The sequence below is a fragment of the Ursus arctos genome, unplaced genomic scaffold, assembly GCF_023065955.2.
Source record: "Ursus arctos isolate Adak ecotype North America unplaced genomic scaffold, UrsArc2.0 scaffold_18, whole genome shotgun sequence".
Lineage (NCBI taxonomy): Eukaryota > Metazoa > Chordata > Mammalia > Carnivora > Ursidae > Ursus > Ursus arctos.
Window position 1 is genome coordinate 1,242,567 of NW_026622852.1, and position 12,742 is coordinate 1,255,308.

At 36.1% G+C, this 12,742-nt stretch overlaps 1 protein-coding gene across 3 annotated transcripts in view; it reads right to left on the reverse strand.

Moving 5' to 3' along the window:
* Window positions 1-12,742, reverse strand: part of KIAA2026 (KIAA2026 ortholog) — a 145,827-nt gene that overhangs the window by 58,960 nt on the left and 74,125 nt on the right. For all 3 annotated transcript variants that reach the window (XM_057313411.1, XM_057313410.1, XM_026506558.4), the window contains one exon: window positions 1,277-2,685. In XM_057313411.1, the coding sequence (XP_057169394.1) occupies window positions 1,277-2,685 (1,409 nt within the window). The remainder of the gene's footprint in view (window positions 1-1,276; window positions 2,686-12,742) is intronic.

Genomic DNA, 12,742 nt, shown 5'->3' on the forward strand with positions numbered 1-12,742 from the left:
TTCAAAAAGAACTTGCCAAATCAATCAAACTAAATTTATATAGCCTAATGGGTTATAAGTCAAAGGCTTATTTCTTAAAGTTACTCTAAAAAACTGCAGTATTTCATCACATGGGTCAATGTAGACCACTTTGCAATTTTCAGTTTAACAATTTATGTCTGTTCTTAACAGTAAATTCTATGCTTCCTTATCAATGATACATTATATACATATTTTAAAATATATTTAATTGCATTTATTTAAATAACTAAGGTATGACAGCAACTATATCAGCTAAACAAAATTCAGTCCCTCACTTGCCAACTCATTATCAAATTATTGTTAAATTTTAATTATCCTTTTTACTGAGGGAAGACATAAAAAACTGAAATCCACAAATAATCACAATAAACCACAACTCATTTTAGTAAACAATTCAAGTTTTTCCCAACCAGGCAACTTTTATAACTTTTTAATAAATGGAGTTTATCATCTGCTTTTATCTCACCTATCTTCTTGACAAACAAGACATAAACTAATTAAAAGGCAAACAATAGGAAAAGCAAAAACACCTGACTAATGAAAGATAGAGCAATCAACCATCAAAGACTATTTATAGAATTTTTTTGTTATTGTTTAAAGAGACTTATAACAAAACACAGAGTATTTAAATTTGATGTAAGACAAACATACAAATCCTCTTACAAAAATATGCTTCATGTCCTATTATTTAATTTTTTTCCTTGTATTTCACAACATTTTAACTGGATATGAAAATATATACTGAAAACAGAGTGCTAAAAAATATATGATTGGGAAAAAACTGAAACCCAGAAAGATAATCTGACTTGCCTTGGTTTAAGTTGCTATGCACTTTATATAGTACTGGGAATGATATCTCCTGATATCAGTGCTTTTTCCATTACACTGTACTGCTCTTAGCCTGGGGAAAAAAAACACTTCTCATAAATGATAGGAACCATTACTTATGGAGAAACTGGTCCAGAGAAATGTAAAAACATAATGTCCAAAGATTTTCAACTGAAAATTAAATTAAAATATACTACACCAGTATTTTTTTGTTAGTATACAAAACCTCTTCTGCTCTGGGTTATACTCATGTGGAAGAGTATAAAACTTGACCGCTTACTTACACACACACACACACACACACACACACACACACACACACACACACACACATTTTCATTCTGTCAATCAGAGCCTTCCATGACACCTAACTGGAAGAACAAGAAGCACACTTAAATGTAATCCTCACCCATTTGTGTTAGCTTACCAGATTTGTGCTTCTTGTGTTTTGCTTTCTTTTTGATGATCAACAACTTATTCTGGATCTCAGGTTTGTAAGATTTGAATGCCAGAGAATGAAGACTTTCACGCTTTCTCTGTAAGTTTTCATTTAAAACATCTTTCAATTTCTTTTTTTTCTTTTTCTTCTTTTTTGCCCTCATTTTTGTTAGTTTGATTTTCTTGTGACTCTGCTCTAATAGAATGTCCTTTACAACTTTGTGGCAGTTAATTTCTGGATGATCACTGTGACTTCCATTTACATGTATTTGGCAGGATTTTAGAGCATTTTCTTTTAATGGACTGGGTTCAGGCTTTACTCTGGAAGCTTCACCGTATTTTTCTTGATTTTCTATAAACCTTATTTCACCTGGACTAAGAGGCTCTCCAAAGCCAGTAACTTCCCCTGGACTCCCTGGTTCCTCTAAATTTTCTTTATAACAATCATTTTTTTTAATTTCACAGGGCCCGCGAATTCTAATTTCATAGCTGGATTTCACATCCATTTCAACAGAGATGTCATGATTATCCAAGTTCATTTTAGCAGAAACCCAAGTTGCATCAAAATTATGTTCCTGTTCTTTCTTGAAGCCAGAGGAGGGCAGGCCTCTATTACACCTATGTTCTCCATTACTTGTACTAACATAGTCACACTTCAATTTCTCCAGTTTAATCCGAGGTACTCTTTGTATTTTAATGGGTGGAACTGGAAATTCTGGGGCCTGAAAAGGTCTCTGTTTATAAATCCGTACGTCTGCACCACAGAACTGTGGAAAATGCACATAAGCATTCTCTAAATAATCATAACCAAGGATAACTTCCCTGCATTCGTGAATAGGCTGTCCAAGTACAGCATCTTGAACCTCTTTCTGTGTTTCATACACAAAGTCACAGAGACCCTTAAGTAACCACACTTTCTGGTAAAAAGGCAGTTCATGAAAAGGTTTTTCTTCCAATGGATTAACTTCTCCAAGAACTTTAAAAAACTGAGGACATAACCCAAGCTTTTCGGCACAGTTATCAGGATTTTCAGTCTGCCCTACAGCAGTATACCACTGCTGTACTTTCTGTCTCAGTGCTGCTTCCCAGGTCCTATAAGGCAAAGTAGGTCTTCGATGTAAGGTAGGTCTGCGATGAGGAGGACTTAACAGAGAAGTCATTATTTTAGAAAGAAAAGCATTACACTGAGGCATCAGAAGACAACGTTCCAATTCATAAAAGACTATTTCTGGCAAATTGAGAATTTGCTGGGCTAAACAAAGAAAATGCCCAATAGCTGGAATTTCCCACATGGTCTCCATACAAGTTGGAGCTGCTTGAGCTAATAGTTTTCTTTCCCATTCTTCTATTTCCTTTTGACTAGCTTCTTCTGCTTCTTTTCTTTCCTGCTCCCGAAGCCTAAAGAAAATTTAACAAATGTACTATTAGTAAAATAGAAAATACCATAAAATACTACGTTTTTGGTGTCATATTAACCTTTAGTTAACAAGGCAGCTGGCTGTTCCAGTTTTCAGCATCAGTACAAAGAGTCCCATTAGATGTACCATTATTTTTCTTCAGATGACAGAATACACAAATAATTTGACCCTGGGTTTTATCACTGACATTACCAGCATCCAAAGTAAAATTCTTCAACTTACGATGTGTATCAACTTCTATGAAAAAAAACACACACACACAAAAAACTTGAGCATATTTACTAAACAAAAACACAGTTTACTTTCTAAAAGTAATGTGATGTCGTATAAGAGATATAAAGATATTTACATCCTTTGACTCTCTAATTCCACTCTTAGAAAGTTATACTAAGATTGTGTCTGTCAATGCACCCCAATGTTCATAGCAGCATTGTCCACAATAGCTAAATCATGGAAGGAGCTCTCTCGAGATGCCCTTCAACAGATGACTGGATTAAGAAGATGTGGTCCATATATACAATGGAATATTACTCAGCTATCAGAAAGAACGATTTCTCAACATTTGCTGCAACATGGACGGCACTGGAGGAGATAATGCTAAGTGAAATAAGTCAAGCAGAGAAAGACAATTATCATATGATTTCTCTCATCTATGGAACATAAGAACTAGGAAGATCGGTAGGGGAAGAAAGGGATAAAGAAAGGGGGGGGTAGTCAGAAGGGGGAATGAAGCATGAGAGACTATGGACTCTGAGAAATAAACTGAGGGCTTCAGAGGGGAGGGGGTGGGGGAATGGGATAGGCTGGTGATGGCACGTATTGCATGGTGCACTGGGTGTTATACGCAACTAATGAATCATCGAACTTTACATCAAAAACCAGGGATGTACTGTACGGTGACTAACATAATAAAAAAACATTAAAAAAAAAAAGACTGTGTTTGTCAGTGTTAACTGGTCAGTGTTAACTTTTAACCATATAAGAAAAACAAAATTATAAATAAGTTGTATTATTAGAAGTAGAACTACCCTACAACCCAGCAATTGCACTACTAGGTATTTAACCAAAGGATACAAACATAGTGACTCAAAGGGGCACATGCACCCAATGTCCATAATAGCAATGTCCATAATAGCCAAACTATGGAAAGAGCCCAGATGTCCATCAACAGATGAATGGATAAAGAAGATGTGAGATAGATAGACAGATAATGAAATATTACTCAGAAATCAAAGAGAATGAAATCTTGCCATTTGCTATGACGTGGATGGAATTAGAAGGCATTATGCTAAGCGAATAAGTCAGAGAAAGAAAAATACCGTATGATTTCACTCGTGTGGAATTTAAGAAACAAAACAGATGAACATAGGGGAAGGGAAGGAAAAACAAAATAAGATAAAAACAGAGAGGGAGGCAAACCATAAGAGACTCTGGGATGGGATAATTGGGTGATGGGCATTAAGGAGGGCACTTGAAGTAATCAGTACTGGGTGTTATATGCAACTGATGAATCACTGAACTTTACTTCTGAAACTAATAATACAATATATGTTAGGTAAATTGAATTTAAATAAAAATTTTAAAAAATTATAATAAAAACAAAAATGCATAAAGGATCTGAACTGACATTTCTCCAAAGAAGATATACAAATGAACAGTAAGCACATGAAGAGATGTTCAACATTATTATCCATTAGAGCAATGTAAATCAAAGCCACTATAAGATTTATACCCACTAAGATGACTATAGTAAGAGAGATAACAAGTATTGGTAAAAAGGTAGAGAAATTGGAAATGTCTAGCAGTTCCTCAGAAGGTTAAACATAGTTATCACATGATCCAGCAATTCTACTTCTAGGTACATACCCAACAGAAATGAAAAGATATATCCCCACAAAAACCTGTACAAGAATGTTCATAGCAGCATTACTCACAATAGCCTATAACAGAAACACCCCAAATGTCCATCAATTGTTCAATGAATAAATAAAATGTGGCATATCTGTACAACAAAATATTCTTTGGCAATTAAAAAAAACCCCAAGTGCTGATATATGTTACAACATAGATAAACCTTGATACTATGACACTAAGTAAAAGAAGCTATCCAGAAAAGACTACATTTGTATAATTCAATTTATACAAAATGTCCAGAAATTTATAGAAATAGAAAGTAGGTTCATCGTTCCTTAGGACTGGAGAGCTTGGGGAAAATGGAGAGTGACTGTTTTTTTTTTTTTTGGTTTGTTTTGTTTTGTTTTGAGAATGACTCTTAATAGTCTTTCCAGTGATAAATGTTCTAACACTGACAGTGGTCATGGCTGAACAAGTCTGTGAATACACAAAAAGCAACTGAATTTTACACTTTAAATAGGTGACTTCTATGGTGTATCAATGAAATATCAATAAAGCTGCCAAAAAAACCATATAAGGTTTGGGAAAGAGAAATAAGAACAACAACAACAAAGGAAGGAAAATATAATAATTATTTTACTCGTGATTTTTTGAGAGAACTATTCTGAGATATGACTAATTCTTGGGCTCTAAATGAAAACTGAGGCATGATGTCTGACACTGGCTATTTGTCTGTACTATCACACTGTAATCTGCAAAACAAATTTACAGTAAGAACACCACTTTGGCAATATCAGAACTTTCTCTTTTATGGAACAAGCTTACTTCTATATTTTTGGCTGAGGGATCACACTATAATTACCTTGATATCACAGATACAACAAATTATCTGATCAAGTAGTCCTGGTTCATTTTAAACAATTAAAAAAAACTTTCATTTGTGATTTGACATTTATGCGTATTGATTATATTTGAAAAACTATTACGTATTCTTCATAAAATTCCAATTTTTTTTCAAATGTGCTTATAGTTTTGAAGGCTAAATCTTTTACTAAATGGAGGTACTGGTGGGCTGGTACAATCTGGCTTCCTAAATACAAAGCTGGGACTCTGAAAGCCCACACAATCAGTAGAAGGGTATACCAGAAACAACAGTCCCTTCCCCTGTCTCCAACTGGGGGGCTGTAAGAAAAATTATCTTCACAAAAGAAGTGGCAGATGGAAAATAAAATAAAATTTCTCCTAAGACTTTGTAACTACAAGCTGACTCTCACTTGGATTTATTGCCCACATTCACATTTCTGGGTGCTTGGAAAAACATCACACTAAGAAACAAGTTTAATGTGGTCTCATGCCAAATTTGTTGTCTGGTACTTGAACAGAAAAAAAAAATCCAATCTCTAAGGAAATGTAACTTACACCTAGATCTTAAAAAATCCCCACCGATACAGTGACAAAAATTTAGTGCACAAAGATTAACAAAATATAAAGAGAAATAAGGTACTATGAGGGACAGGGGAAAAAAAATCTGGTCCCTCAAAACTATAGATACAGGAATTACAAAAACATACAAAACACAATGCTTAATAAAAAGAAACTGAAAACATGGGTTAAAAAAAAAGGCTAGGGGTGCCTGAGTGGCTCAGTCATTAAGCATCTGCCTTTGGCTCAGGGCGTGATCCCAGGGTCCTGGGATTGAGCCCCGCATCGGGCTCCTCGCTGGGAGCCTGCTTCTTCCTCTCCCACTCCCCCTGCTTGTGTTCCCTCTCTCTCTGGCTGTCTCTCTCTCTCTAATAAATAAATAAAATCATTAAAAAAAAGGCTATAAAAAACAACAAAGCAGTTGTGAAAAGAAACTAAAGAGAACTTCTAGATACGAAAAACACAAAAATTAAAAGAAAAAAGATTTACAGCTAACTCCTCAACAGCAGCAATTCAGGCCAATGGACAATGGAATATAGTTAACATACTTAAAAAATAACGATCAATGTAAATTTCCATTCAGAGCAAAAATACCTTTCAAAAATGAAGAGAAAAATAAAAATATCTCAGACAAAAACTCAATATTTGTGATGGACAGAACCTCACATAAAGGAAATTTTAAAGGATGTAAATCAGATGGAGGGGTAGTCATCTTTGCCTGAAGATCAGAGAAAGGAAAGAGTAAAAAAGTGGTGATATATAATCTATACAGTCATGGTATAAAATAATGATAAAAATGTTTTGTGGACTTTATTTTTTTTTAAAGATTTTATTTATTTATTTGAGAGTGAGAGAGAGCACAAGCAGAGGGAGAGGCAGAAGGACAGGGAGAGGAAGAAGCAGACTTCCCATTAAGCAAGGGAGACTGATGTGGGGTTCAGTCCCTGGACCCTGGGATCACGACATGAGCCAAAGGCACTTAACTGACTGTTTTGTGGACTTTAAAAAGAAGACAAAATTAAAATACATTACAATAATGTGAAATAAACTGGGCAAAAAACAATTAAAGTTCAAAGTATTCCAAGGTCTTTGCATTAATCAGGAAGAGGGTAAAATACTGATTGATTTTAGGCTTTGATAAGTAAACAAATAAACGTGAACATTTCTAGAGTAACTACTAAAATAATGGACTTTATAACACTCAGATTAGCAGAAATGGAAACATGGAAGAAAAAATAATACGATAATCAAAAATGGTGGGGTGCAACCAAAGCAGTATTTTGAGGGAAATTTACAGATGAAAAATGTATATTTAAGATGGTGGAGCAGGAGGATCCTGAGCTCACCTTGTCCCGTGGACACCAAGGCAAAAACTACATCTAACTAATCATGCAACTAACTGAAAATGACAATGAAGACTGGCCAAACAGATCTTCTATAGATAGAGAGAGAAAAGGCCACCTGTTGAAAAGGGTAGGAGGGCCAGACACGATCAGGAACCAAAGCCCTGGCAAAACTAACCACAAATGGGAGGGACATCACAAGCACAGAAGAGTGAGGGGAACAGTCACTACATCCTGGTCCTGGGGACCCACATGGCGAAGACAAGTCTCCATAATATCTGGCTTTGAAAATCAGTGGGGCTTAACTCCAGGAGCTTTAAAAATCAACAGGGCTTATAATTCCAGGAGAGCAAGAAGGTGATAGGAAACCATGTCCCTGCCCCTAAAGAGCCAGCACGCTGAATAGCTTGCCCCAAGACAACACAGAAGTAGCATTTTGAAAAGTGCCTGGGAAGATTTATTTACTCATCTTAGTACCTTTGCCAGAATGGCAATGATACGCAGATTTCTCCAGGGATAAAAGTGCTAGCAAGCACCATTTTTCTTACCCTCTTCCAGATAAGAAAAGAGGTCCTGAGGTGCCCTGTAACACAGGGATGTCCCTTGTGTGGGGTGCACGCACCCTCCAGTTGTGGCTGAGCCATGATTGCTGTGAGCACAGTGCAGACAGTCAGATGCAGTTAGAGAGGCAGTGCTATCACTCTTCATTAATCCTGCTAGCACCACAGGCCTTGCCCTGGAATTACCCTATAGACCCACCCTACCCATTCTGCGTACATGGGAAGGCAAACCTCCAAAACAGTCCCTGCCCTGCCATACCATCAGGCAGTCCCAGCTGGAACTGACAACACACCAAACTGACTCCCTGGATGGGGGTGAGGGATGTGTGGAAGAGAGATAACCATACATGCCAGTGTGTCCATAGTTTCTGCAGCCAGGTCTCTTAGCGGGCTGTACAGTGAGCAAGCCCTGACCTTTAATATGCCTGTAGCTGAGCAGACAGCTAGGTTGTAACTGCAGCAAGCTAGGCTGAGGTCCCGTGCACCCGCACAGCAATCATGGCTCAGCCACAATTGGAGGGTACATGCACCCCACACAGAGGACACCCCCGGAGTGCCTAGTTTTGGTAACTAGGGGGGATTGTGTTACAGGGGACCTGAGGACCTCCACAGGAGACCACTTCTTTTTAAATTTTTTTGTTTGTTTATTTATTTAAGTAATCTCTACACCAAACATGGGGCTTAAACTCACAAACCCCAGATCAAAAGTTGCACACTCTTCTGACTAAGCCAGTCAGGCGCCACTACAGGAGGCTACTTCTTACAAGACCATGAAGTGCAGCTGACTTCTCAGTACACAGACACAAATGCAGAGAGTGAGACAAAATGAGGACAGAGTAATATGTCCCAAATGAAAGAACAAGACAAAAATCACAAAGACAGCTAAAGAGAACGGATATAAGCAAAATGCCTAATAAAGTTCAAAGCAATAATCATAAAGATACTCATTAGACTTGAGAAAAAAGTGGATGAACTCAATGAGAACTTCAACGAGACAGAAAATACAAAGAACCAGTCAGAGATGAACACTACAATAAGCGAAATGAAAAATACACCAGAAGGAATCAACAGCACGTTAGAGGATGCAGAACAGATCAGTAACCTGGAAGACAGAGTAATAGAATACAATCAAACTAAACAGAAAAATAAAAAACAAAATAAACAACCAACCAAAAAAAAAAAAAAATGAGAGCAGTTAAAGGGCTTCTCTGACATCATCAAATGCAGTAACATTCACATTACAGGAATCCTAGAAGGAGAGGAGAGAATAAAGGGCGCAGAAAACTTACTGAAGAAATAATAGTTGAAAACTTCCCTAATCTGGGAAAGAGAACAGACACGCAGGTCCAGGAATCAAAAAGTCTAAACAGGTCCACACCAAAACACACAATAATTAAAACGGCAAAAATTAATGATAAAGAGAGACTCTTAGAAGCAGCGGAAGAAAAACGATTACATACAAGGGAAACCTCGTAAGGCTATTTCAGCAGAAACTTTGCAGGTCAGAAGAAAGTAGCATGATATATTCAAAGTGCTGAAGGGAAAAAACCTACAACCAAGAAAAACTATCCAACAAGGTTATCATTCAGAACAGAAAGATAAAGGAGTTTCCTAGACAAACAAAAGTTAAAGGAATTCATCACTACTAAACCAGTGTTATTCTTTAAGTGGAAAGAAAAGGCCATAACTAGAAGAAAGAAAATTATGAAAGGAAAACATTTCAATGGTTAAAGCAAACATATAGTAAAGGTAGTAGATTAATCACTTATAAAGCCAGTATGGAGGTTAAAATACAAAAGAAAAATCAATTATACCTAGAAATTAGTCAAGGGATACACAAAATAAAAAGATATAATATATGACATCGTATACATGAAACACGGAGAGAGGAATAAACATTTAGTGCTTTTAGAATGTGCTTGAACTTGAATGACCATCAACTTTTAATACAGATTGCTATATATACAGGATGTTATATATGAACCCAATGGCAACCACAAAACGAAAACCTGTAACAGACATACAAAAAGATCAAGAGAAAGGAATTCAAGCACAACACTAAAGAAAGCCATTGAAACCATAAGGGAAGAGAACAAGAGAATAAAAAAGCAACAGAGAAGAACTACAAAAACCAGAAAATAATCAACAAAATAGCAATAAGTAAATACACATCAATAATTACATTAAATGTAAACAGACTAAATGCTCTAATCAAAAAACACAGGATAACTAAATGGGTAAAAAAACCAAGACCTGTCTATATGACTGCCTACAAGAGACTTACTGCAGACCTAAGAGTACACGCAGACTGAAAGGATGGAAAAAGATATTCCATGTAAATGGAAGAAAAAGTAGCAATACTTAGACAAATCACACTGTAAAACAAACACTGTAGCAAGAGACAGAAGGATATAACATAATATATGTTAATATCTATGCACTCAACACAGGAACACCTAAATATGTAAAACGAATATTAACAGATGTAAAGAGAGAAATTAAGAGTAATACAGTAATAGGAGGGGGACTTTAACACTCCACTTACATCAATGGATAAATCATCCAGAAAGAAAATCAACAAAGAAACAATGACTTTGAATGACACATTAGATTAGATGAACCTAACAGATATATACAGAACACTCCATCCCAAAATAGAATGAATTCTTTTCAAGTGCACATGGAACATTCTCCAGGACAGATCAAATGTTAGCCCACAAAACAAGTCTTAATAAATTTAAGAAGACTGAAATTGTATCAGGCATCTTTTCCAACATAATGGTATGAAACTAGAAATCAACTGTAAGAAAAAAAAAAAACTGGAAAAAACACAATCACATAGGAGCTAAATAATATGCTCTGAAACAACTAATGGGTCTGTGAAGAAATCAAAGAAGAAATTAAAAAAAATACATGGAGACAAATGGAAATGGAAACACAATGGTCCCAAATCTTTGCGATACAGAAAAAAACCCCAAACTAAGGGGGAAGTTTAAAGTGATACAGACCTATCTTAAGAAACAAGAAAAATCTCAAATAAACAATCTAAGCTTATACCTAAAGGAAATAGAAAAAGAAGGACGGAAATAAAGATCAGAGTGGAAATAAATGAAATGGAGACTAAAGAAAAGAATAGAAAAGATCAATGAAACCAGGAACTAATTCTTTAAAAGATAAACAAAACTGACAAACCTTTAAGCAGATTTAACAAGAAAAAAAAAAGTAGACTCAAATAAGTAAAATCAGAAATGAGAGAAAAAATAACTCACAGTTATATGCAACTAATGAATCACTGAATACTACATTGAAAACTAATGATGTACTATATGTTGGCTAACTGAACATAATAATTAGAAAAAATTTTTAAAAAGCGCCTCTTTCGCTGCCTTCAAAAAAAAGATGTTTGGTAGAATTCATTTGTGAATCTGTCAGGTCTTGGACTTTTGTTTCTTGGGAGATTTTTGATTACTGACTCTGTTTCATTACCTGCAATCAGTCTGTGCAGATTTTCTATTTCTTCCTGATTCGGTTTGGAAGATTGTTTTCGGGAATTCGTCTATTTCTTTTAGGCTGTCCAATTTGTTGACATATAATTTTTCATAGTATTCAGAGCAAAGGAAACAGTCAACAAAACCAAGACAACAGATGGAATGGGAGAACATCTTTGCAAATGTCTTATCAGATAAAGGGCTAGAATCCAAAAATTTATAAAGAACTTATCAAACTCAACACCCAAAAAACAAATGATCCAGTCAAGAAATGGGCAGAAGACATGAACAGACATCCCTCCAAAGAAGACATCCAAATGGCCAACAGACACATAAAAAAATACTCTACATCACCTAGCATCACGGAAATACAAATCACAACCTCACATCAGTCAGAATGGCTAAAATTAACAAGTCAGGAAACAACAAATGTTGACGAGGATGTGGAGAACAGGGACCCTCTTACACTGCTAGTATGAATGCAAGCTGGTACAGGCACTCTGGAAAACAGTATGAGTTTCCTCAAAAAGTTATAAATAGAGGTACGTTATGATGCAGCAATTGCACTAGTAGGTACTTACCCAAAGGATACAAACATAGTGATCTGAAGGGGCACCTGCACCCCAATGTTTATAGCAGCAATATCCATAACAGCCAAAGTATGGAAAAGATCCCAGATGTTCATCGAGGGATGAATGGATAAAGCAAATGTGGTATATATTTACAATGGAATATTACTCAGCCTTCAAAAAATGAAATCTTACCATTTGCAATGATATGGATGGAACTAGAGGGTATTATGCTAAGCAACATAAGTCAATCAGTGAAAGGCAATTATATGATTTCACTGCTATGTGGAATTTAAGAATCAAAACAGGATCACAGCGGAAGGGAGGGAAAAATAAAATAGGACATAATTAGAGAGGGAGACAAACCATAAGAGACTCTTAACCATAGGAAACAAACTGAGGGTTGCTGGAGGGAAGGTGGATTGTGGGATGGGGTAACTGGGTGATGAGCATAAGGAGGGCATGTGATATATTGAGCACTGGGTGTTACATGCAACTGATGAATGACTGAACTCTACCTCTAAATCTGATAGTACACTATATGTTAAATAACTGAATTGAAATAAAATAAAATTGAAAAAAAAAAAGAAACGATCAAAGAGAAGGCAGATAAGGCAAAGCAGTAGGGGATGAGTGTGGGAGGTGATTTCTTTCATCACCAAAAAATTTCCACTGGGAGTCCCAATGGCATAATACAAAAGCTGCTTCTAAAGTGACTAGCTCTCACAACTAGAAACTAGTGTCTGAAGCATTTGCCTGTTCAGGAGCATGGTAGTGTCAAACCAGCCACTCATCCTGGAT